The 23,579-nt window shown below is 43.7% G+C and overlaps 1 protein-coding gene across 1 annotated transcript in view; it reads left to right on the top strand.

Annotated features, from left to right (window-relative positions):
* The window catches only part of SLC45A4 (solute carrier family 45 member 4), a 73,716-nt gene extending 51,576 nt beyond the window's left edge, over positions 1-22,140 (top strand). The window contains exons 3-8 of the mRNA XM_068396524.1: positions 12,687-12,875; positions 16,741-16,920; positions 17,027-18,102; positions 18,195-18,294; positions 19,884-20,095; positions 20,937-22,140. Of these exons, the coding sequence (XP_068252625.1) occupies positions 12,687-12,875; positions 16,741-16,920; positions 17,027-18,102; positions 18,195-18,294; positions 19,884-20,095; positions 20,937-21,299 (2,120 nt within the window). The 3' untranslated portion in view covers positions 21,300-22,140. The remainder of the gene's footprint in view (positions 1-12,686; positions 12,876-16,740; positions 16,921-17,026; positions 18,103-18,194; positions 18,295-19,883; positions 20,096-20,936) is intronic.
* The last annotated feature ends 1,439 nt before the right edge of the window (positions 22,141-23,579 follow it).

Here is a 23,579-nt window from a genome sequence, read left to right as displayed (position 1 = left end):
CTTTGGTCTTTCCCTGAGCAGGGCATGTCATATGCATTGCCTTTGATTCCTCCTCTTCAGCAGCAGCAGGAGTAGCTGTTATTGGCATATACGTCTGTTAGCGATTGCTTCATGTCTTGGGTAAGGAAGTAGAAAACTGGATTGTTATAAGGGCAGTAAGCTGGAAATAATCTTCGACCTGAATTACTATAGGTTACTCCTGTGGAAGTAGGTTAGTAGGAGGGTTAGAAACTTTAAAATAAATAATTAAAGCTTTAAAAGCTTTACTTGACAGCGTTTGTGGTCACGCTGAAAGGAAAACCATTTTTGCCTGCCTGCAGATCAGGGCATGTGGTCTTCCATGCCTCAGACTTCAGCTTTCTCAGGCTTTTGCTTCCCCTCTCCCCCTTCCACACGTACCTTTGGCTCACTTCTCTTGACATATGCTTCTCTTTCCTGACACAGCACCATAAAACTGGGTTATAAACTAGAAATTGTCAGGGAAGCCGCATAAACCTTTCTACAACTTTGGCAGAATGGCAGTACAGCAGCAGAGCTTAATGAAACACTGATGACTCCCACGGTTGCCAAATATGAGAAGGGGAGGACAGTTGTAGGAGGTTGAGAAGCAATAATTGAGCCGAGACAGAAAATGGGAAAACTGGATGATGAAATCCTTTAAGAGGCCTGTCACTTATTTCCTTAATTCCATTTCAAAAGCTCTTGCTGTACTGGAAGGCAGAATAGCTTTGCCAGAAGGGGATGTTACTCTTCTACAACTTAAAAACACCTCCAGGACTCTGTACGTGAAACACCGCACTGATGTTTCTGTACTGAAGCTGTTGAAGAGCAAGAGCATTGTTTTATTACCAGTTTAGTAGTTGTTCTTTCAAAATGGGTGGCTCTAGTCTAGTTGTAGGCATGGCGTGTAATAGTTGTGATAGTTTCCACATTTTTGGAAGTTGTTTCTGCTGTAGAAGTGTGACTTGTTTGCATCTGACTACGAAGGAAATTTAAAATTTGAAAAACAAGTTTTAAGGAAATGTTGGATAATTTTTCCAGTATCTCTAACCTAATTTCATCCTTTTAATATTCCTATTAATTATTTGTTCATATATCATAGAATCATAGAATGTTAGGGGTTGGAAGGGACCTCTGGAGATCATCAAGTCCAACCTCCCTGCCAGAGCAGGACCAATCTAGGGCAGGTTACACAGGAACACATCCAGATGGGGCTTGAAAGTCTCCAGAGAAGGAGACTCCACAACCTCTCTGGGGAGCCTGTTCCCGTGCTCTGTAACCCTTACGGTAAAGAAGTTCTTCCTCTTGTTGAGGTTGAACTTCCTGTGCTCTAGCTTGCATCCATATCTCAAATCTAGATCCAGCTTTCATATATACTCTTGTCCTTAAGACAGGGAGTGAGTAAAGCAGAAACGTAGGTGCATTTTAAAGGCATTAATCTGCTGTAAAAGTTCTGGATGCCACAGCGATGCAGGTAGCAGATCCCCATCCTGGAAGAGGAAGACAGACAGTGCTCCAGGCCTCTCCTCTGTGAGTGCCTCTTTGCTCCCATGGATTTTTTTAAGGCCAGATTGGATGAGGCTTTGAGCAACCTGGTCTAGTGGAAGGTGTCCCTGCCTGTGGCAGGGGGGTTGGAACTGGATGATCTTTGAGGTCCCTTCCAACCCAAACCATTCTGTGATTTTCCCCGGTGCATTCAGGGTGAGCTGCAGCTGACTTTTGCTGGTAGCTTTGGAAAGAATTTTCTGCATTTTGCCCTTGGGTATCAGTCCTTCGAAGTATTTTTATGTCCTTGTAATATTCCTATTAATTATTTGTTCTCTTGATTATCACTCCCCTCAGTGCTAATAACCCCATCCAAATGGAGGAATCGTGCTTTATCCCTCCCCTCTCCTGTCCCACAACTGGTTCCTCGTTTGCGCTGGAGAGGCAGCTCTGTCCTCGCGTTGTATCATCTGGAGCAGTAACAGACCAGTCGAGTGAGGCCGAGAGCCCAGCACTCCCAGCTGTTGTGCAAACATCCCTGCTGACAAGAGCTAAGCAGGAGGGGGAAGGTGAAAGACTTCTTGCAACTGGGTGATAGTTTGTGGTCCAGAAAAGTATGTTCAGATTGCAGAGTGCACGTACTCCTGCCTAGAAGATGTATATAACGTGCTGACAGCTTGGGAATGTTGCAGGCTAAGCAGAAGAGCTCTTATTTGACAGGCACAAGAAGAATTTCAGGATGTGAATTTTACCAGTGGGAAGATTTAAGCCAGTGTTGGTATTGCTCCTATTTTATGTGGTGTTTATTGCAATCGGTCATTTCTGAGACACTGAGCGAATAAAGATGCCCGACAACTTGATAGGCTATCATTTTATGTAGAGAGCTAGCTGCAATTAAAAACCTCGTGGTACCGATTTTGTTCTGAGTTCTTCCACCTGCGTGCTTGCAACCAAAAGGATCACACATACTGGTCAGTATAATTTTCCTCCAGTATTGTTCTGCAATTTGCAGCTTGTTAAGAGTGGCTTCTGAGCAAGCGCTTTGCTTGAGCAAAGTGTTGTCTTACCATAGAATCACAGAATGGTTTGGGTTGGAAGAGACCTTAAAGACCATCTAGTTCCAACCCCCTGCCATGGGCAGGGACACCTTCCACTAGACCAGGTTGCTCCAAGCCCCATCCAACCTGGCCTTGAACACTGCCAGGGAGGGGGCAGCCACAGCTTCTCTAGGCAACCTGGGCCAGTGTCTCACCACCCTCGCAGGAAAGAATTTCTTCCAAAGACCTAATCTAAATCTACTCTCTTTCAGTTTAAAACCGTTATCATACAGGCTGGGCAGGTGTAATTTGATAAAGAGCAAAATTTTCACATAAAAATGAAGTCTGACATTGGGCTTCATTTCTTCTCACACCAGCAGCCGTAAGATACTGAGCATCAGAGGCACAAACTAGAGGCTGTCTCTTCTCATATGATATCAGACTGTGATATCAAGTAGTGCTTAAAATTATTTCCTTCTTAAAAGCATGTACTCCCACATTTGGAAGCTGCTCAAATCATGGTAATGGGCACCAGGAGAAATTACTGTGCTTTTTCATATCCCTTCCTGGTTGGTCAGAGTTCCTATTTCAATCCAGAAAGTTAGAAGGTGGTTTCTCATGGGTGCAATAAACTCGACGTACAAGTGGTGGTTGTACTGCAAGAGTGCTCAGACCACCAGTCAAGTCTATTCCAGTGCTTTGGTTCAACATATATTGGCTCAGGTTTGGGTTTTTTGGCAGCTCAGAGTCCCACACGAGCTCTAAAGCCACTGGAAGTCCTAAAATCTGAGGGGAGATAGCAAGAAGCAAAAGGATTTGTGATTGAAGCTTCATGGTGATACAGTTGTCAAAACAGGCAAGCAGCTTGTTTGCAGTTTCTCTGGGGGACCCAAATGTGTGGCAACTGTAATTTTTTTTTAAGTATAAGGTAGTGGCTATTGGGGTGCATTTATTAAATGATTGCAGCTGCATTCTGAACTCCCTGTTCCTCATATAGACACTCCCAAGCTAAAATGCTCGAGTTTGCGGTGGTTTCTATGATTCTGTTGTAACAAGATGAAAAGCAGATACTGGGGTTCTAACTTTTTCACAGCTTTTTGACAGGTTTTGCTTGCTACGCTCCTTAAATATACAGCCTAAACAAAGCAGATTGTATAAGCAATGCATTTTAAACAGATCAGTGTAAAATATTTTCAGGCACTATTCTATACAGGGATGATATTTCAGAATACAAGGTATTTGCAGGGCATGACAGCTTCTTCTGTTAGCTCAGAAATTTGTATGGTGTTTACTTTAAGAGTTTAAACAAGTCTCTAGGTGATGATTTCTGACAAATGAAAATAGGAGCTTAGCATCCTATTCCCATATCAGATCTTATTGTTAAGCTTATAAAGAACTATTTTTCCCCCAACAGAACTTATCAAAAAAGAGGTTTTGAATAGAAACTGCTGCATGCGACTTAATCTTTCTTCCATGTAAGTCGTGACCTCACGCAGCCCTTAGACTGGTGGTGACACAGTGAGCATTTCCTGTGAACCGTGAGCACTGCTGGTCCCACTATTGTTGGGCACTTTTTTTTTGTCTGGGAAAAAACAAACCCTTATTTACTAGAAGCCAGTGTCCTGTTTGTTTGTAGCTGGCTGGGAAATGCCATATTACAAGGGTCTCAGTGGCAGTCGTCGCTGCTAACAGAAGCTGTTGTTGTGTTTTGCTCTTTTTCTCACTGATTTGTATGAGACTTCTGAGTCTGCCTTGTGACTTGCTCCAGATTCAGTTCACGGCACAAATACTAACCTTGTTTATCCAATATGTTTTTTCCTTCCTCGGTGTTTCCTCAGATTAGCTGTCAGTAAAAGGCTAAATAATAATTCTCCAGTTATTTGGAGAATGGATTGAGAGCAGCCCTGAGGAGAATGACTTGGGGGGTGATGGTTGACGAGAAGCTCACCTGCAGTGCTGCGTCCAGCTCTGGGGCCCCCAACATAAGAAGGACATGGAGTTGCTGGAGCAAGTCCAGAGGAGGGCCACAAAGATGGTCAGGGGGCTGGAGCACCTCTGCTATGAAGACAGGCTGAGAGAGTTGGGGCTGTTCAGCCTGGAGAAGAGAAGGCTCCAGGGAGACCTTCTAGCAGCCTTCCAGTACCTGAAGGGGCTACAGGAAAGTGGGAGAGGGACTTTTTACAAGGGCATGTAATGATAGGATGAGGGGGAATGGTTTTAAACTGAAAGAGGGGAGATTTAGATCAAATATTAAGAAGAAATTCTTGACTGTGAAGGTGGTGGAAGGAGGTTGTAGTGAGGAGGGTGTCAGTCTCTTCTCCCAGGTAACAAGCGATAGAACGAGAGGAAATGGCCTCAAGTTGCACCAGGGGAGGTTTAGATTGGATATCAGGAACAATTTCTTCACTGAAAGGGTGATCAATCATTGCAAGAGGCTGCCCAGGGAAGTGGTAGTGTCACCATCCCTGGAGGAATTTAAAAGATGGGTAGATGTGGTGCTTAGGGACATGGTTTAGTGGTGGACTTGGTAGTGCTGGGCTAACGTTAGACTTGATGATCTTAAAGGTCCTTTCCAACCAAGACAATTCTGTGGTGAGACACTGGCCCAGGTTGCCCAGAGAAGCTGTGGCTGCCCCCTCCCTGGCAGTGTTCAAGGCCAGATTGGATGGGGCTTGGAGCAGCCTGGTCTAGTGGAAGGTGTCCCTGCCCATGGCAGGGGGTTGGAACTAGATGGTCTTTAAGGTCTGTTCCAACCCAGACCCTTCTATGATTCTATGATTATTCCTCCCCCAAGAGGCCACCAGGTTACTTTTCCAAGTTGGCGGATGGTGGTTCACTGTTAAGAGCTGCTACCTGGCAAGGCAAGCATGGCAGTGGAAAATTACAGACAAAATAAAAGAACAGCATTAAGCTGCTAATGGGATGCAGCTGCTTTGGCCTTTGAGTCTGCACTTGAGTCTCAGCAGCCTTTGGTAAAGGCATTTGCTGCGTGATACTTCTCTTGGCCATATGAAATCAGTCCCAGCCTAGCTGTAGCCTGTTCCAGGTGGATATACCAGCTCTCAGCGGTTGGGATGTTTTACACTTGGCTGTAAGACGTTGTGGTGAGGCAGTCATAGGGACGACAAGCTTGCTGTGCGCTACTGCCTGGAAATCTAGTCAAAGCCGTCATCCGTACATCTGTTCTGCACATCAGAGACTGGATGCTGCAGGGCTGCTCGCCAGGCCCATCACCGTAGCCAAGTTTATTTAAAATACACGCTGCATCCGAGTCCTTGCCATTAGATGGGGGTATCGGAAGGAACTGCTTGGTGTCAAAATATTCCCTTTATCTCTTCATTTCTGATCTTTGTCTCCATGTCCTGGCTTGGATGCCTTCTTAGCTGTCTTCCCGTTTTAAAATATGGTCAAGTTGTGTAGGTATAGCAGCATATAAATACAGAGAAAGGAACCATTAGGCTATGTAATTGTCTTCTTTGACTGCCTGGTGCTCTTAACAGACAAAATTTCTATAAAGTTTTGTTACTGGAGCTCATTCTTTTTGTGAGGCAGCAAACATCTGGAAGGCTTGTATTTTATATATATACACACACACATATATACACACTCTCTCTTAAGTATTTGAATTACGGGCTGCCCAGGGAGGTGGTGGAGTCACCATCTCTGGATGTGTTTAAGAAAAGAGTGGACATGGCACTTAGTGCCATGGTCAAGTTGACATGATGGTATCAGGGCAATGGTTGGACTCGATGATCCCAGAGGGCTCTTCCAACCTGATTGATTGATTCTGTGAATTTGCAGTCTTATTTATTTTGCTTCTACTGCCAAATCATGCACGCCAACCTAAATATGCATATCATGTATGCAGACATTCAAGATACTAAAACCAGAACAGCCTCTTTTAAGGGAAAAATGTATTTTGGGGTTTGAGTTCTCCTCGTCTGTCTGGAACTTTCTCTATTATATGAAAATGTCTAGCACTAAAGCAAACCTGTTGAAATTATGAAGGTCCTGTAGGCTCTGCCAGTATGAAGCATGAATTTTAAGAACAACATCTACAAGGTATGTTTTAAAGTCTTGCCTCATGGGACATTGGAGGTAGTGCTCAGTGCCTCAGAAAGCTCTTTCCTGGAAGACCCATGGTAGAACATGGCCATGAGCTTTACAGAATTCTGACTGTCCAGCAACAGTGCTGAGTGCAGACATCAGAGGTGACAACTAAATCTGTACAGAGAGAAGACTCTTCTAGGCACCGGAACTGTTGTCTCACAGAGTTTTGGTTCACTGGGTAGACTACAGCTTATCAATAACACATCTCAACTTTAAGATATAGAAAGCAAACGCAAAAGGAGCTTTGGGTAACTAACTTTACTACTCATTGCTAAAATGATTGCTCTGTTTGCCTGCCCATACGTTGTTCAGGTGAGGAGTCTGCTGTCCATCAGACAGGTTCAGGAGGGAATTCTCCCACCAGCAAATTAATTTTTCCTGTGCTGTTTTATTTTAGCTTGCATGTGCACCAGCTTCCCACCGGGAATCTTCTCTAACTCCACTCAGTAGTTTTCCACTTGAGTAACCAACTAAATCATAGAATCGTTTTGGTTGGAAAGGACCTTTAAGATCATCAAGCCCAACCATTAACCCAGCACTGCCAAGTCCACCACTAAACCATGTCCCTAAGCACCACATCTACTCATCTTCTAAATACCTCCAGGGATGGTGACTCCACCACTTCCCTGGGCAGCCTGTTCCACTGCTTGATAACCCTTTGGGGGAAGAAATTGTTCCTGATATCCAATCTAAACCTTCCCTGGCACAACTTGAGACTGTTTCCTCTCGTCTGTCACTTGTTGCCTGAGAGAAGAGATTAACACGCGCCTCGCTACAACCTCCTTTCAGGTAGTTGTAGAGAGCAATGAGGTCTCCCCTCAGTCTCCTTTTCTCCAGACTAAACAACCCCAGTTCCCTCAGCTGCTCCTCATAAGACTTGTGCTCCAGACCCTTCACCACCTTCGTTGCCCTTCTTTAGACTTGCAATTCTAATTCTAACTCTAAATTCTAATGTGATGATATCGCTGTTTACTTACTTATGACAAAGAAAGTCGTACACTTAAGAAATTATAATCCTTTTGAATTCAGCATAACTGTATATAAAACACAGGTGATGATGTTATAAACTGCTAGCTTACACTTGGAATGCAATTTATAAGAGCCCTGTCACTTAGGTTACGGAGGTAGTCCTATGGCATGACTTCTCCAGCAAGAGAAAAAGCAGATTGTGCTTATGTTGGTGGTTCCTACCATTATACAATCTGTGGGAATGGCTTGTGTTTTACTTGAAAGTTATCCCTTTCCTGTTTACTTGGAGGAGCACTGAAAGCTTTTCAGAAATTCTTCCATTTTTCTTGGCATGGGGCTATTAGTTCTTGTATAGATTTTTATCGTGGCCTCTTTTACTAAAGACAGATACTTCGGCTGCTAAAGAGTAGTTCAATAAAAAAAACTCCAAGTGGTTTGTCTAAAGAAGGATCTCCAAACATAATGTTCTTGGTTTTTTAAGTGTCCTTTTTACCCTTCCATAAAAGCTACATCCCTAGCTCCATTCTGAAGTCATTGAAGTTCATGTATTTTGCAAAGTAAGCCATTTTCAGTGTAAATATTTGGATTTAGACTTTTATTTGTAATACTTAGATGTTAGGAAGATCACCCTTTTCAATCAGGGAAAAGAAAGCCTTCTCAAGAAAGCATTTTAATCTCACTCCTCTGACTCATACATTGAAAGATAAGACTCCCTAATTGTAGGCATGTAACAGAGGTTGGGTAAAAAACCTTTTTTCCTTTCTTTCACTGGCCTGTAAAATCAAACCAGAATGCAGGCCTTAATCTGATTTTCAGTTATTGAATGCAAAGTTGACCTTGAAAGTACTGAAGTCAAAGTAATGCTGGCAGTAAAAATCACTGGGTTTTGATAATCTTAGGGCATTTTTATGACAGTTGGTTAACTGTGGCTGTAACGCATAAAAACCCTCTATCTTTCCAATTTAGAAATGTGCAGTTTTTACAGTTGATGGAAAAATATTTGTAAACAGGTTTTAATTCTCTGCAAAAGTCACTTTGAATCATCGTTTCGAATGGATTAAGTGTTTCCAGAGCTTTTTTTGGTTAAAATTTGTATACATCACAGAGAAGTGCCGTTGTAGACTGGAGACAGCCAAAGTGGTGGCCACAAGGACAGAGGGACGTGAGCTGTGCAAGCCCACAGTGACCCTGGATACACACTCCTATCGCTTGTCTACGCTATACTAGCGTGTCCTCGTTGTTTCTCCTCATAGTCTCCATTAAAACAAGGTGGTTGTCTCAATGCACGTCAGAATATTGAAAGAGAGTCTCTTAATTGTGTCCATTTTACTTAACATCTATCTGTTTAAGGTTGTTTATTCATGTAAGATAGGATGGTGCTTGTAACGCTGGTAACGGAGCCCTTCCTACCCTTCATCCTCTGCGTTTGTTTAAAGCAACTGAATGATTTACTGCAAAACCTTCCCAACGACTCTCAAGTGTTTACTGATGGATGAGCTCGACTGAGATGTCCCAGCTCATAATTCACAAGTCACAACATAATTCAGAAAAGAAACTTCTGTTCTCAACGTACAGCCCTCTTGCAGTGATATGACATCAAATTATTTCAGATGTTGGTGATCACTACAATAAAGAGCAATGACAGTGGTTAAGCTGTAGCTTCTAACTTTGTTTAAAACGGACTTTCTGCAGTGACTTGGCGTCGCTCAGTAGTAACCTCTGATGCATAACTGCTGCTCAACGGGATGGCTCTGCGGAGGCGAAATGGGATGAGTATTTACACTTTGCCATTTCTTCCGTGTCCTGCAGAAAAATCATTCACCCTGAATGAATCGTAACCTGCCTACGATTTACTTTTGCGTGCCTTGAACTAAATGTTTCCTCTTTCCCATCATTAATTTTTTTTAAGCAGACCCCCTGCCCCATCTGTATGCCAGCTCAGGTGTTGATAAGCGTTAGTGTCCTAGAGGAGGTGAGGTGCCAGTTAAACACACCATGCCTGAACCTGCTTGCTTGGGGAGGCTGTTGAACTCAGTGAAGTTAAAATGTATGTTCAAACCACAGAGAGATGTAGGTTTTCTCTGCACTTTTATTTGGATTGCTTCCTGACTTGCAGCTATGATTAGGATAGTGCTCATTAAGAGAAGCTGGGTGGTGCAACTGCGGGTTGGGATCTGGAGGAACGGTGGTTTCCTGAACAAGAGCTTTAAACCTAATATGCCCCCACCAACCAATCCTAGTGTTTCCTGCTAAGTGTATCTCAGCTAAAACTTCCGTGTCAGCTCAGACGTCACCAAGCAGTTGGAAAAGCTAAGCAAGAGGCAGTGATTTGAACCGTGATGTGAACAAGGTGCCATCTGCACAAACACAGCCCTTTCCTAGAGATCTAAAACCTACCGCAAAAGGAGTCAATAGTTACTTGGTAAGTATTGAACCATAAAGATGATGAGAGGGCTGGAGCACCTCATCTATGAAGACCAGGCTGAGAGAGTTGGGGCTGTTCAGCCTGGAGAAGAGAAGGCTCCAGGGAGACCTTCTAGCAGCCTTCCAGTACCCGAAGGGGCTACAGGAAAGCAGGAGAGGGACTTTTTACAAGAGCGTGTAGTGACAGGATGAGGGGTAATGGTTTTAAACTGAAAGAGAGGAGAGTTAGATTAGATATTAGGAAGAAATTCTTTCCTGTGAGGGTGGTGAGACACTGGACCGGGCTGCCCAGAGAAGTTGTGACTGCCCCCTCCCTGGCAGTGTTTAAGGCCAGGTTGGATGGGGCTTTGAGCAGCCTGGTCTAGTGGAAGGTGTCCCTGCCCATGGCAGGGGGGTTGGAACTAGATGATCTTTAAGGTCCCTTCCAACCCAAACCATTCTATGATTCTAAGTGCCGCTATGGAGTATTGGCCTCCAGTACAGCTGCCTGTGGCAAGGAAAGATGGCTAAACCATGACACTATCCCCATCCCGCATGGGCAGGGTGCTCAGGGCACGTTTGGTCCAAAAGCGCAGGTCTATTGGTTCAGAAAAGGCAAGTCTCTTCTAATAACTGTGCTCATCAAGGCAGATGTCACTGTTTGTTTGTTAGCCGAAGCTGAGTCAAATCACATAGACCTTGGCCTCAGACCTGGATTTTGAATCCTGATGATGAAATTGTGTGTTTATGTCAAAATACAGCTTATTTTCCTATAATACAATTTCTGCATCACTGTAGAGTGTGTCGCAGTCTTGGGAAAACGTGGTTTATCTCATGGAAGAAGTCAGCATCGTTAGTCAGGATTTGATGGCACTTTAAACAGTAGATGATTAGACTTACAAATTTGCAGCATAGGCTATTTTGGGCAGGGATTGGTAGAATCCTGCTTGGTCCTGGATGCCTCAGCACGTTGAATGGGGAGCATGAGGTACAGGTTGATCTCGCCAGCAAAGGTCAAATACTACTCACACTCATGATTTGTGGTTTTGAATAATAAACGGTTTTCCTTCCTAGGGCAAAGACACTGAGTTTTCAGTCTTGGCATCAGTTGGACTGCAAGAAAATGATTGTTTTGTTCTTAATGCCTTGCTAGGAAACATGTCGAAGTGGTTACCTGCCCTGTGCTGATCAGCTGAGAGGGAGACAGATCTCAAAGGACCTGAGTGTAGCTGTTCTTCTGGGCCAGCATGCCATCTGCAGGCCATTGCTCTCCATGCTGGAGAGGTGTAAAGCAGGGCTTTGGGGGTTTCTTTCCTTCTCCAGAAATTATTATTTGTAACAAGTTGTGGGGCTTTTTTTCTCTAGGTAAATATTACATAATAAATCCCATTTGTTTCCATTTGATCCTATGAATAGGCACCTCAGTTCTGAAAAAAAAAAGCCAGGATACTAGAGAGAAGCAAGCCTCCTTAGATTTCTCTAGAGATTAAGGAATAATTGCTTTTTCTTTGTTCAATAAAATTGTCCGTTGTTCAATTTTATAAGTAAACATTTTTGTGCTTAGAAATGGGACATTTCATATACTTAGAAATACTTTAGGGGCAGGTGTCAAGAGGATGGGGCCAGACTCTTCTCAGTGGTGCCCAGTGACAGGACAAGGGGCAACGGGCACAAACTGAAACATGGGAAGTTCCATCTAAATATAAGAAAAAACTTCTTGACTTTGAGGGTGCCAGAGCACTGGAACAGGCTGCCCAGGGAGGCTGTGGAGTCTCCTTCTCTGGAGATATTCAAAACCTGCCTGGACGTGACCCTGTGCAAAGTGCTCTGGGTGACCCTGCTTTGGCAGGGGGTTGGACTAGATGATCTCCGGAGGTCCCTTCTAACCCCAACTGTTCTGTGATTCTGTGATATTACAGTCAAATTCTGTCCATCATTCTCAGACCATTAAATCTTTAATAACTCTTTATGGTGGTGCTCTTTGATGAACAGTACCACTATTATGTTCACCTCATGTTTAATGTTAAAACTTTCGCTGAGAAGGGGATATGTGTATATGACAACCAGGGAGTTTTCCAAGCATCTCAAAGATCTTTGTTTTTATAGTCCACAAATGGGTAGAGGATGCAACAAAGAGGCCGTCCCCACCAACTCCCGTCAAAAAAAAACTCGTCATGCTCAGCACAATCACAGAATCACAGAATCAACCAGGTTGGAAGAGCCCTCTGGGATCATCGAGTCCAACCGTTGCCCTAACACCACCCTGTCAACTAGACCATGGCACTAAGTGCCATGTCCAGTCTTTTCTTAAACACATCCAGAGATGGTGACTCCAGCAAAAGTGTGATTTTTTTGGACAGCAGTAACTAATCTAGACTAGTGATTCCACTCTTAGATATATATTTTTTTTTTTTTTAACTTTTATTTCAGTAGCTTAAATATACCTGTCATTACCTTCTTATTGCCTAGGTATTACAAAGGTATAAGATCTGTGCTTTCCTTAGCTGTTTGTTTAACCATTGATACGAAATCTTAACCGAGTTGTTCATCTGGGAGGGAATTCACTGCAGGTAAATTACTGGTCAATTTACAGTTTTCAAAGGTATAACAAAACTTCATGTATAAAGTGAAACGTTTGGTGTGTACCACGTAACCTTTCAATCATTTTTGTCTTTGTTTTAGGTCTTCCTGAACAATACTACAGCCTCACCTGGTTCCTTAGCCCTATCCTGGGCTTGATCTTCACTCCGCTTATAGGTTCGGCCAGTGACCGCTGCACGCTGAGCTGGGGCCGCCGGCGGCCTTTTATTCTTGCTCTCTGCATTGGTGTCCTCTTTGGAGTTGCACTTTTCCTTAATGGCTCTGTTATAGGTAAATAACGAGGATACACCTGCGTGTATCTCCTGCTGATGTATCTGCTTTAAGATTTTTATGTAGGAAGTAAAGATAATGATATGCAGTTGATTTAACTTAACATTTAGTGTAAAAGTCAGTAGAAATCTCTGCAACTCTGCATTTGAGCTGTCCATCTTGCATGTTTTTATTCTTATTCGAAGGTTACAGTGCTGTGCTAAGTACTGTGCAATCATAGCTGTAACTGGTAATACGGTGTTACTAATACAATGGTTACCAGTGTAATGTTTGCAGTTGCTGAGACGAATTTGGTCGATCCTTGACATGGGAAAATTGTAGCAACCTGTTCACAGGGAAATGTTTCCTGTTGTGATCCATTTTCCCTTTAATGCATATCTGGCAACACATCCTGTTTCCAGCATTATTTCAAAAATTATCTTTTCACTTTTTCTTGTGCTTTTCTTAGACCTGGTATTGAAAAAGTCCAGAACACAGTTAATATTTGTTTATCAAAAACTATGTGGGAAAATAATTTTTCCTGAGCCCCCATCAAAGCTGGTAAAAATAGTTTCCCTTGAACATAGTTTACTACCGAACTTAATCTACAATCTGCAATCTACAATCTCTTTGTAAATTTAGTGTAGGAGAGGTGACAGCAAGTACATTTGGGGAAATGTTTACATCATGGTTGTACTGATGCAAATGAAAGGAACTTAGCACCTAATAATATCCTCTTGGCTCTCTTTTTTTTGGGTTAGATGCAGCTCTATTGTGAAAAAGTTCTACTAATTGAGGGAAATGAGTGGAACATTACCTTGGCTCAGCATGTTAGCTTTTTAAACCCAGACTGGGGTGCCATATGATGGGTTTCAATTTTCTGCAAACTGCAGTGGACAAACTGTTCAGATGAATGACCTTTAACTTATGCTTTTTTAATTTACCCAAGCAATAAATAATTAATTATTGGAATTGCTATCATATGGCATCAATTGCACTTTGTTGTTGTGTCTCCGAGGCTTATTCCTTCTCCTCCAAGACTTATTCCTTCTCCTCCAGATGTATGCAAGGTGTTAGACTGCAGCCCTCTTACAAGATAAGCTCTTACTTCCACACAGTGGTTTAGGCCAGTAGCCATTGATAGTGGCAAGCAAACCTCATATGGAGTTCATAGGCTTATTTTGAAGTATCTCACCTTCTAATAAATCAGCACAAAATACTGTCTTCGATTTTTGTCATAATTCTTTGTTGCACAGTGATACAGTCTGTTGCGTAGCTTTCTAGAAAACCCGTGCTTTCCAGATACTCCAGTGGTACTTTTGTGCAACGAAACTTCTTTAAAACACAGAGGTGGTTTCAATGCACCCCAAAAGTGAGCTGTATGCTTTAGGCATCCGTTCCTGGGATGTGGTTGTGGTAGATTTTGAACGAAAACCCTCTTCTGAAAAGCACTTTAAACACTGCTGTGCCTCTCCCAAGGGAGCCTGGAGCGAACCGAACTGAAGTGAGAGCTGTTCCATGGTCTTCCCTAGACCTGTTCCATACTAGAAGATAGAGATTTGCCACTAACATTCAATTGACATCAGCGTAAGACAGCACTTGAGCTACTATGTAGAGCAGATGCACAGTGTGGTAAAGCAATGTTAGTGTCTCTTTAATTGAACTTTTTGCGTTGGTGGCTTGTGTCACTTTTCAGAGAGAAAAGGCACCGCTTACCAGTCTCCCACAGACGGAGGTGTCTAGCGGTTTGCAGGAAAAGGCCTCAATATGTAACCAGATTTTCTTCTAGATGGACCCTGTGTGCTTTCGTTGTCTGTCTTCTTCCCATTTTATGTTCACACTTTCCTGTCGTTAGTCTCCAGTAACTTGAAATCCTAATTTCAATTTGGGGCTACAGGAGATGCTGCAAAAACTGAGGTGGTCATCATACCATACCCTTTTTCATAACCTGGCCTCTAGCAATAGGAGTCATCGGGAGGGGAATAAGGAGCACAAGAGCATGCTAAAGGGAGAGCATGAGAGGAACCTCATGAAGTTCAACAAAGGCAAGTGCAGGGTCCTGCACCTAGGGAGGAATAACCCCATGCACCAGTACAGGCTGGGGGTTGACCTGCTGGAAAGGAGCTCTGCAGAGAAGGACCTGGGAGTCCTGGTGGACAAGCAGTTCCCCATGAGCCAACAATGTGCCCCTGGGGCCAAGAAGGCCAATGGTGTCCTGGGGTGCATTAGGAAGAGTGTGGCCAGCAGGTCGAGGGAGGTTCTCCTCCCCCCTACACAGCCCTGGTGAGGCCACACCTGGTGTACCTGTGTGCAGTTCTGGGCCCCCCAGTTCAAGAAAGACAAGGAACTACTGGAGAGAGTCCAGTGGAGGGGTACAAAGGTGATCAGAGGACTGGAGCATCTCTCTTATGAGGAGAGGCTGAGGGAGCTGGGTCTGTTTAGCCTGAAGAAGAGCAGACTGAGGGGGGATCTTATCAATGCTTACAAATACTTTAGGGGTGGGTGTCAAGAGGATGGGGCCAGACTCTTCTCAGTGGTGCCCAGTGACAGGACAAGGGGCAATGGGCACAAACTAAAACATGGGAAGTTCCGTCTGAACGTGAGGAAAGACTTCTTGACTTTGAGGGTGCCAGAACACTGGAACAGGCTGCCCAGGGAGGATGTGGAGTCTCCTTCTCTGGAGATATTCAAAACCTGCCTGGACGCAACCCTTTGCAATGTGCTCTAGGGAAACCTGCTTTGGCAGGGAGTTGGACTGGATGATCTCCAGAGGTCCCTTCCAACCCCAACCAGGCTGGGATTCTGTGTAAAAAAGAGGTCTCCAATCCTAATAATAATATGACCATGTCCCAGGAGAACAGCTGTGTGTAGATCTTAATTCAACTCTTGTTGTCTCCGCTGTACACACTCTTCAGGTTTCCAACAAATCTAAAGCACTGACACCGCTGGTGTTTTCTGCTGTAAGGTTCAGCCGAGCGTGGAACATGTACAAACTTCTTTATCATTCAGAAGACTTGTTATAAATGAGGACTGAATATGCAGGAATCATAGCACTTGAGATTTAGATGATTTTTGGTGGCTTAGCCAGTTCATCTCTTTCCACAGTCATTTTCATCAGTTGCACTAATGGTTTTATCAGAATCTTGCATGTGTAATGTTTAAATCTCTCTGATTCAAGTAATTCATGCTTTTGTCAATGGCTCATTTAATGAAAAGTTCTCCAGCTGTATACTAACGCTACCTTCCTACTGTGTAGACAAAAAGCATTTCATCCCATGCTATCAACAGAAGCTGACTGATGCTTTTTGCAATGCAAAATACCTTCATGTTTCTTCATCCTTAAAAGTTTTGCTTATAAAAGTGATCTAGAAAATAGGAATGTTTAAGAAAAGCAAAGAGAGAGGTGAGGCGGTTAAATTTCACTTTATCCTGTCGTGCTGCGGCCGTGACGTGTTAGGCACCGTGTCAGGAATGCTGTCCGCAGTGCAGTTACCCGTGTTTGTAACTGATGGATCTGAGGTATGACAATTTAGGTTTGGATGCTCTCCTCTCTCACCATGGCTGTCTTTTATAAAAACAGCCTTCAGCATGTGAAGGAAAATACAAGCGAGGAACGTGAAATAGTACCTAATGCTCTCAAAGGTTTGAGATACTTTAAACATAACATTTTGAAAAATAAATGTCAGTCCGAAAAATTTTAAAACATAATATTCTGTCCCAGACCTTCCATGAAGCTGTGCCAAAGAGTTGAAATTGCAGTTTTAATCTGTAAAGGAATGTTTCCAGTGAGTGTGTTGGCCACCTTTCTCTTAAGGATTTAAACTTGCTCTTAATATTTTTCCCTTTTTGAATGACATGCTCAGATTCCTCTTCCGTTTTTCCTCAGGTCTGGCTATTGGTGATGTCCCAGACAAGCAGCCCATTGGTATAGTTCTCACGGTGCTTGGTGTTGTGGTGTTGGACTTTTGCGCTGATGCAACAGAAGGGCCAATTCGGGCCTACTTGTTGGATGTGGTGGACAGTGAAGAACAAGACATGGCCCTTAACATCCATGCGTTTTCAGCTGGTATGGAGTTAGTTGATATGTTTTTGGCAGCTGTCAAGTCTTCCTGATGACCAAGTTGTGACTGAATTGATTTTTCCTGAACTCACTTGTTTTTTCTCTTCCACAGGTCTTGGAGGAGCAATCGGTTATATGTTAGGAGGGCTGGACTGGACACAGACCTTCTTGGGTAGTATTTTTAAATCTCAAGAGCAAGTCCTTTTCTTCTTTGCAGCCATTATTTTCTCTGTCTCCGTTGCTCTCCACCTTTTTAGCATTGAAGAAGAGCAATATAACCCTCAGCAGGACAGGACTGATGATGAAGGAGACACACTTTCCAGTGTCAAATTCAGTGGTAGTCTCCCCCCTGTGAATCGACTGAACATAATTAGTGAGGAAGAGCCGTATGGAGCCTCTATGTTCCATGATGAGGTTCAGTCAGAGCATGATCTCAATATGGAGTTCCTTGAGGTGAACATTGTAAGAAGTAAGAGTGACTCAGTTCTGCACATGCCCGATGCTACGTTGGAAATTGAATCGGAGCTGCTTTTTCTGCATGACATCGAACCCTCAATTTTTCAGGATGCTTCATATCCAAACACTCCCCACAACACAAGCCAAGAGATCATAAAGTCCAAACTCAACCACCTGTCTGTTTTCCTCAGGGACAATGAGAAAGAGGAAGAAATGTTGCTTGATAATCGCTTAAATGAAGATAAAGTCCCAAACATGAATGGCTCCCTACCAAAAGAGTTCCTCAATGGACACGCTAGAATAGGCATGAAGCAATCTAGTACGTCAAACTCCATGCGACGGCGGAGGCACATGTTCTACCGTCAGCCATCTTACACCTTCTCGTACTATGGCAAAATAGGCTCTCACCGCTACCGCTTTCGTCGGGCCAATGCCATCGTCTTGATAAAGTCCTCACGCAGCATGAATGATATCTACGACATGCAGAAGCGGCAGCGACAGCGGTACAGACACAGGAATCAGAGCGGCACCACAAATTCAAGTGGAGACACTGAGAGCGAAGAGGGGGAAACTGAAACCACTGTCAGACTCTTGTGGTTGTCGATGCTAAAGATGCCAAAGGAACTGCTGAGACTGTGTGTCTGTCACCTCTTAACTTGGTTTTCGATCATTGCTGAAGCTGTGTTCTATACAGATTTCATGGGACAGGTCATCTTTCAGGGCGATCCAAAGGTAAGAGACCAGTTACCATTGGCAGACCTGCTTATAGTTACTCATTTCTGAGATGTGCTCGTTGTAAGAAAACAGTTTTGTGTTTGTTGTAGGCCCCTTCTAATTCAACTGAGTTACACGCCTATAATGCTGGAGTTCAGATGGGCTGCTGGGGACTGGTGATTTATGCTGCTACTGCTGCCGTTTGTTCAGGTAAGAGGCTCTGCATGATCAGGCTGGGGGAAGAGTGGTTAGAAAGTGGCCCGGCAGAAAGAGACCTGGGGGTGCTGATCGACAGCCGGCTAAACATGAGCCAGCAGTGTGCCCAGGTGGCCAAGAAGGCCAATGGCATCCTGGTCTCTATTAGGAATAGTGTAGCCAGCCGGTCTAGGGAAGTGATCGTCCCTCTGTACTCGGCACTGGTGAGGCCGCACCTTGAGTACTGTGTCCAGTTGTGGGCCCAGCGCTTCAAGAAAGATGTTGAGGTGTTGGAGCGAGTCCAGAGGAGGGTGACCAAGCTGGTGAAGGGTCTGGAGGGTCTGTCCTACAAGGAACGGCTGAGGGAGCTGGGGTTGTTTAGCCTGGAGAAGAGGAGGCTCAGAGGTGACCTTATTGCAGTCTACAACTACCTGAAGGGAGGTTGTAGTGGAGTGGGAGTTGGCCTCTTCTCCCGGGCAACTAGCGATAGGACAAGAGGACATAGCCTCAAGGTTCACCAGGGGAGGTTCAGGTTAGATATTAGGAAGCATTTCTTCTCAGCAAGGGTCATTAGACATTGGAATGGGCTGCCCAGGGAGGTGGTGGAGTCACCATCTCTGGATGTGTTTACGAAAAGACTAGTGCCATGGTCTAGTTGAGATGGTGGTGTCAGGGCAACGGTTGGACTCGATGATCCCAGAGGTCTCTTTCAACCTGATTGATTCTGTGATTCTGTGATATTGAATGGCATTTAGCTACTCATTAGGAAACTAAAATTGTGCTTCTTAGAAAATTCAGGCATATGTGAGAGGGTGTTTGCAAAGACTGCTTATAAAAACAAAATTATGTATTTTCTGGAAGTCTTTCGTGCTCTCTAATAACAGATAAACCAACTACAGACAATTTAGGCTCGGAATACAGACTCTGGAATTAAGAGCTTTTGCCAAACTTCAATTCATAGAATCATCGAATCACAGAATGGTTTGGGTTGGAAGGGACCTTAAAGATCATGTAGTTCCAACCCCCTGCCACGGGCACGGACACCTTCCACTAGACCAGGTTGCTCAAAGCCCCATCCAACCTGGCCTTGAACACTGCCAGGGAGGGGGCAGCCACAGCTTCTCTGGGCAACCTGGGCCAGTGAACAGTTCTCCCTTTTGCAGAACGTGTGCAGGCACGAACTGAAATGTGAACATCAAATTATCTGATCACTTTGTCTAGCAAATGGTGCTCGCGTTAGAAACAGCATCTCCTCTGTGCTCAGAGTGTACCTGTATTGATCGAGTTAATAAATAGGTAAAATTAATGAATGGACTCAGTGGACCATGATATATTTGAGTCTCAAAGCATTTTGTTCTGCTTCAGACTTGTAAGATGGTTTCCTCAGACTTGTAAGATGGTTTAGGCAAGTCTCTGAGCTCATTTGCTCCCCAGTTTCTGAAGCAGCAATATGTCCTTTTCCCAACGAGGGCTGAGTATGCTGCTAAGACAAGCTAAATATGCCATGAGCGTCTGAGTCCTAACCAGCGTATCGAGCTGTGGCGGCCATGTCAAAAACTTCACCAAGTAAACTGATATTGATGTTTTCTTCTTGATCTCTGCAGCCTTGTTGCAGAAATATTTGGACAACTATGACCTTAGTATAAAAGTGATCTACATCCTGGGCACGCTGGGTTTTTCCCTTGGCACTGCAGTGATGGCTATGTTCCCCAACGTGTACGTCACCATGATAATGATCAGCACTATGGGAATAGTCTCTATGAGTATCTCCTACTGCCCCTATGCGCTTTTGGGACAATACCATGAAATCAAACAGGTACGTGGAATATTTTGAGTCTTTTAATCAAGGCAGAGCATTCACATTTCTGTGAAGATCACAGTGGCAAAAGGAATTTATTAAATCCTGTTATTTGACATACCTGATCTGTTGGGATGCGTGCCAAAGCACATAGTCCTTGATAGTAAATAGCAAGAGCTGCCACTTACATCACATGATATTAGCCTCAAGTTGGCTCAGTGGGGTCATGATTGCTTTACCCTGTGCTGAGGTGTAAAAGGATTTGGGTGCATATGGTAGATCCAGAGAGATTAAATAATTATTGGAGTATTTATTCTGTAGTTGTTACTACTGTTTCTGATGTGTTAAGTTAGCGTTACTCAGGTTCTTCGCAGTCTTAGATGTTGAGGTGAGTTTGGAAATGCAGCTATATGTCTGGGGAGGCATGAGGCAAACTATGCTGGAAGCAAGGACAGATTTACTTTCCACTTTTTAGCACTGTTCCATTTGGATTCCAAATTTCAGGAGGGTCATTTATTTTAACATATTTCTGCATTAGGATTTGGAGGGAGATTCCTTTTTATAATCATAAAAATAATTTCCACCAACTGTTTCATGTACATTTGTTGTACAAAACCTAATCTTGGAGCCAGTTCCTCCTAGGAGTGCCCCAGTAAATATCTGCCTCTTGGTGTAAGATGAAGAGGCCGTTGGTAAGTAGATAAGGAGGGTGTTGCTCTGAACTTGTATAGTCTGTGTGATGCACAAGGATGGTGTAAGGTTGACCACGTGGCTGGGAAATTCGAGGAAAACTCTAGTGTTTAAATATTTGATTTCATCTGTTGTTTCACCTCCTAACACGTTTCTTGTCTTTTTCCAGTACATTCACCACAGCCCCGGGAACTCAAAGCGAGGGTTTGGCATAGACTGCGCTATTCTGTCCTGTCAGGTTTACATCTCCCAGATCCTCGTGGCCTCTGCGCTTGGTGGTGTGGTGGACGCAGTTGGCACAGTCAGAGTCATTCCCATGGTGGCTTCGGTGGGATCCTTCCTGGGTTTTTTGACAGCTACCTTCTTGGTGATTTACCCCGAAGTCAATGAAGAGCCAAAGGAAGAACAGAAAGGACTAGGTCCTCCAGAGACAAGCGAGGGCAACGGCACGAGTGCGGAGAAGCCGACGGTGCTGAAGCTCACGCGCAAAGGAGCTGCCGTGTCGGAGCTGGAGAGCGAGTCAGCCGTGTGAGGCCGTCGCTTGTCATTCACCCACATTCCAGGGAGGACAGGTGCAGGATCGAGAACTTGTTATTTCTCCCCAGGAAAAACAAATTAGGATCTTCACTACTTGTAGCTAAAATTGCAGAAGAAAAGGCAGTTTCATGCAAAAGTGTAAATGAAATTCTGTAGTCCTTAATATAGGTTTGAACAGGTAGCTATGATGCTAATTGCTTTCTCTACAACTTAGAAATGTCATTTCTGAACACTTTTTTATTAAAGATACATTTAGATTTTGAATAAGTTTTATTAATCTGCATGAGACTCACAGTGTATACAATTAGCAGTTAGAAAAATTTAAGTTTTCGGCTATTTTAAACTAACTGAAAATGGAAGCTATCTTGACTATAGTCTCTTGCTATTTTTTTTGTCTGAACATTTCAGATTTCACTAGTGTAACAGCCGAATCAAATGCTTAGACATCTTGATCAGGTTTTTTCTTAAGCATGATATTGTTGGTCTGACAGCTACAGTTCTTTAACGTTAATTTTAGACTTCATGTTTTTATTAGTGCAATTACTACAGGATATAGTTTTATTTACAACTACTTTCCAGAAAAACAAAAGCAATTACTGCGGTTTCTGAGAAACTGCTGTGAATCCTTTTAGTCAAACTGTTCGACAACTACTCCCACGTCTGCTGCTTGTCAGGAGAGGGTGACACTGGGTGCGTGATGTGAACTGTAGATGGAAGGAGCAGCAACTGGGAGAGGTGACCAGCACTGACAGGTTTTTATCCCAAGTGCTGAATTTTATGAATGTCGTTGGAATACGCTGTGACAATTTTTAGCCGGGAGTTTTGCGTGCTGGTGACCTCAGGGGGTGGGGAGGGGCGGGGGGGTTCTTGGCATTTAAACCTAATCATCTCTGGATGAAGCTGCCGTGGAGAAAGGGCGTCTCTGGGGTCAGCTTCGTGGGAGGGGGCATGCGGATTATCTCTCGTAGGGAAAGGAAGGGGTTGATTAATTGCACTTTTTATGATCCTTTAACCTCCTGGCTGGGAACGCAGCAGCCGAGGGAAAGGCGCGGTGTCAGTACAATAAGGCCAACCGAAGGCCTACCTCTGTCATGGCATAGGCTGGATGTGTAAAAATCTGTGTCAGAAACAGTTTTTAGGCCTTAAAATTCAATCCACTAGCATGTGTTGCTGTTCCAGTCCCTGCGTTGGAGGAGTTGTAGGCTGGAGCTCTTGGGAGCTGCTGTACCAACGTCGTAGGTACTGTACCAACGTGTACAGTAGGTAGCTGCTGTACCAACGTGTTGTAGGCTGGAGCTCTTCGGAGCTGCTGTACCAACATTGCCAGCGCAACCTCCGTGCCCCCTTCCTTGATTCAGGACATAGCTGCAGTGCAAAGACATTTTTCTGTGAAGAGCTTGAAAGAGTTGTGCTAATCTGATTTAACATGGCCTTTGGATCGCTAGCGGCGTGCCCCGGTCCACGGGCAGCCAAAGCTTGGAGATCCAGCAGCCATTTAAAGCAACTTTAGAAACCAAACTCGCGTTTTGTCATCTTATAAGAAGTGTTTGTGATGCTATTTACTCATTTCTGCATGGACCTCCGGGCTGCCGTCAACCCGTGTGCTAAACAAACCGCAGCTCCTCGTAAGATTTCTGCTGCCTCAGACTTCTCGTACTACAGTACTTTAAAATGCATGTGTCAATCATGCTGCAATATAGTCATTCACAAGAAGAAATATATATTTGAAAAGGAAAAGCAGTTTTTAAATAAATTACTTGAATTGTCGATGTATTTAAGAAATGTATGTTTTGGTATATTTGAAATTAATACACAGTTTTGGCCAGCGTCAGTGACGAATTCCTGGTGGCCTACGTGGGTGTCTTAGCTGAAGGCTTTCAGTCAGTGCCCGTGTCCTGTGCTAACCAGGGTGACAACGTTGGTTTTAGGCTGGTGAAATCACCAAGCAGTAAAGTACACATCATCGCACAGGACTTAGGGTTTGGGTTTTTTTCCCAAGTGTCTTGAGAAAGTCTTTTTGTTTTTTTTCTTTAAGGTAAATATTTTTTTATTTAGAACACATACTGTGAACTGTGTTCAGACAGGGGAGTGATACTACTGAAGAATATGAGACCTTATTGAAGAAATCTGTTGCGAGAAATACTTTTAACTGAACTTCTGCCGTGAATTTTATCATCTCAATTACATTTAATATATTCTGGTGATATTCATATATAACAGAGATGAGTTGTATTTCACCCTATAACTGGCATTCATGTAACATATACACTGAGTC

This window comes from Nyctibius grandis, chromosome 3 (genome assembly GCF_013368605.1).
Source record: "Nyctibius grandis isolate bNycGra1 chromosome 3, bNycGra1.pri, whole genome shotgun sequence".
NCBI classification, from domain to species: Eukaryota; Metazoa; Chordata; class Aves; order Nyctibiiformes; family Nyctibiidae; genus Nyctibius; species Nyctibius grandis.
The sequence above is the reverse complement of the archived record's forward strand: the minus strand, read 5'-3'. Positions and strand labels throughout refer to the sequence as shown.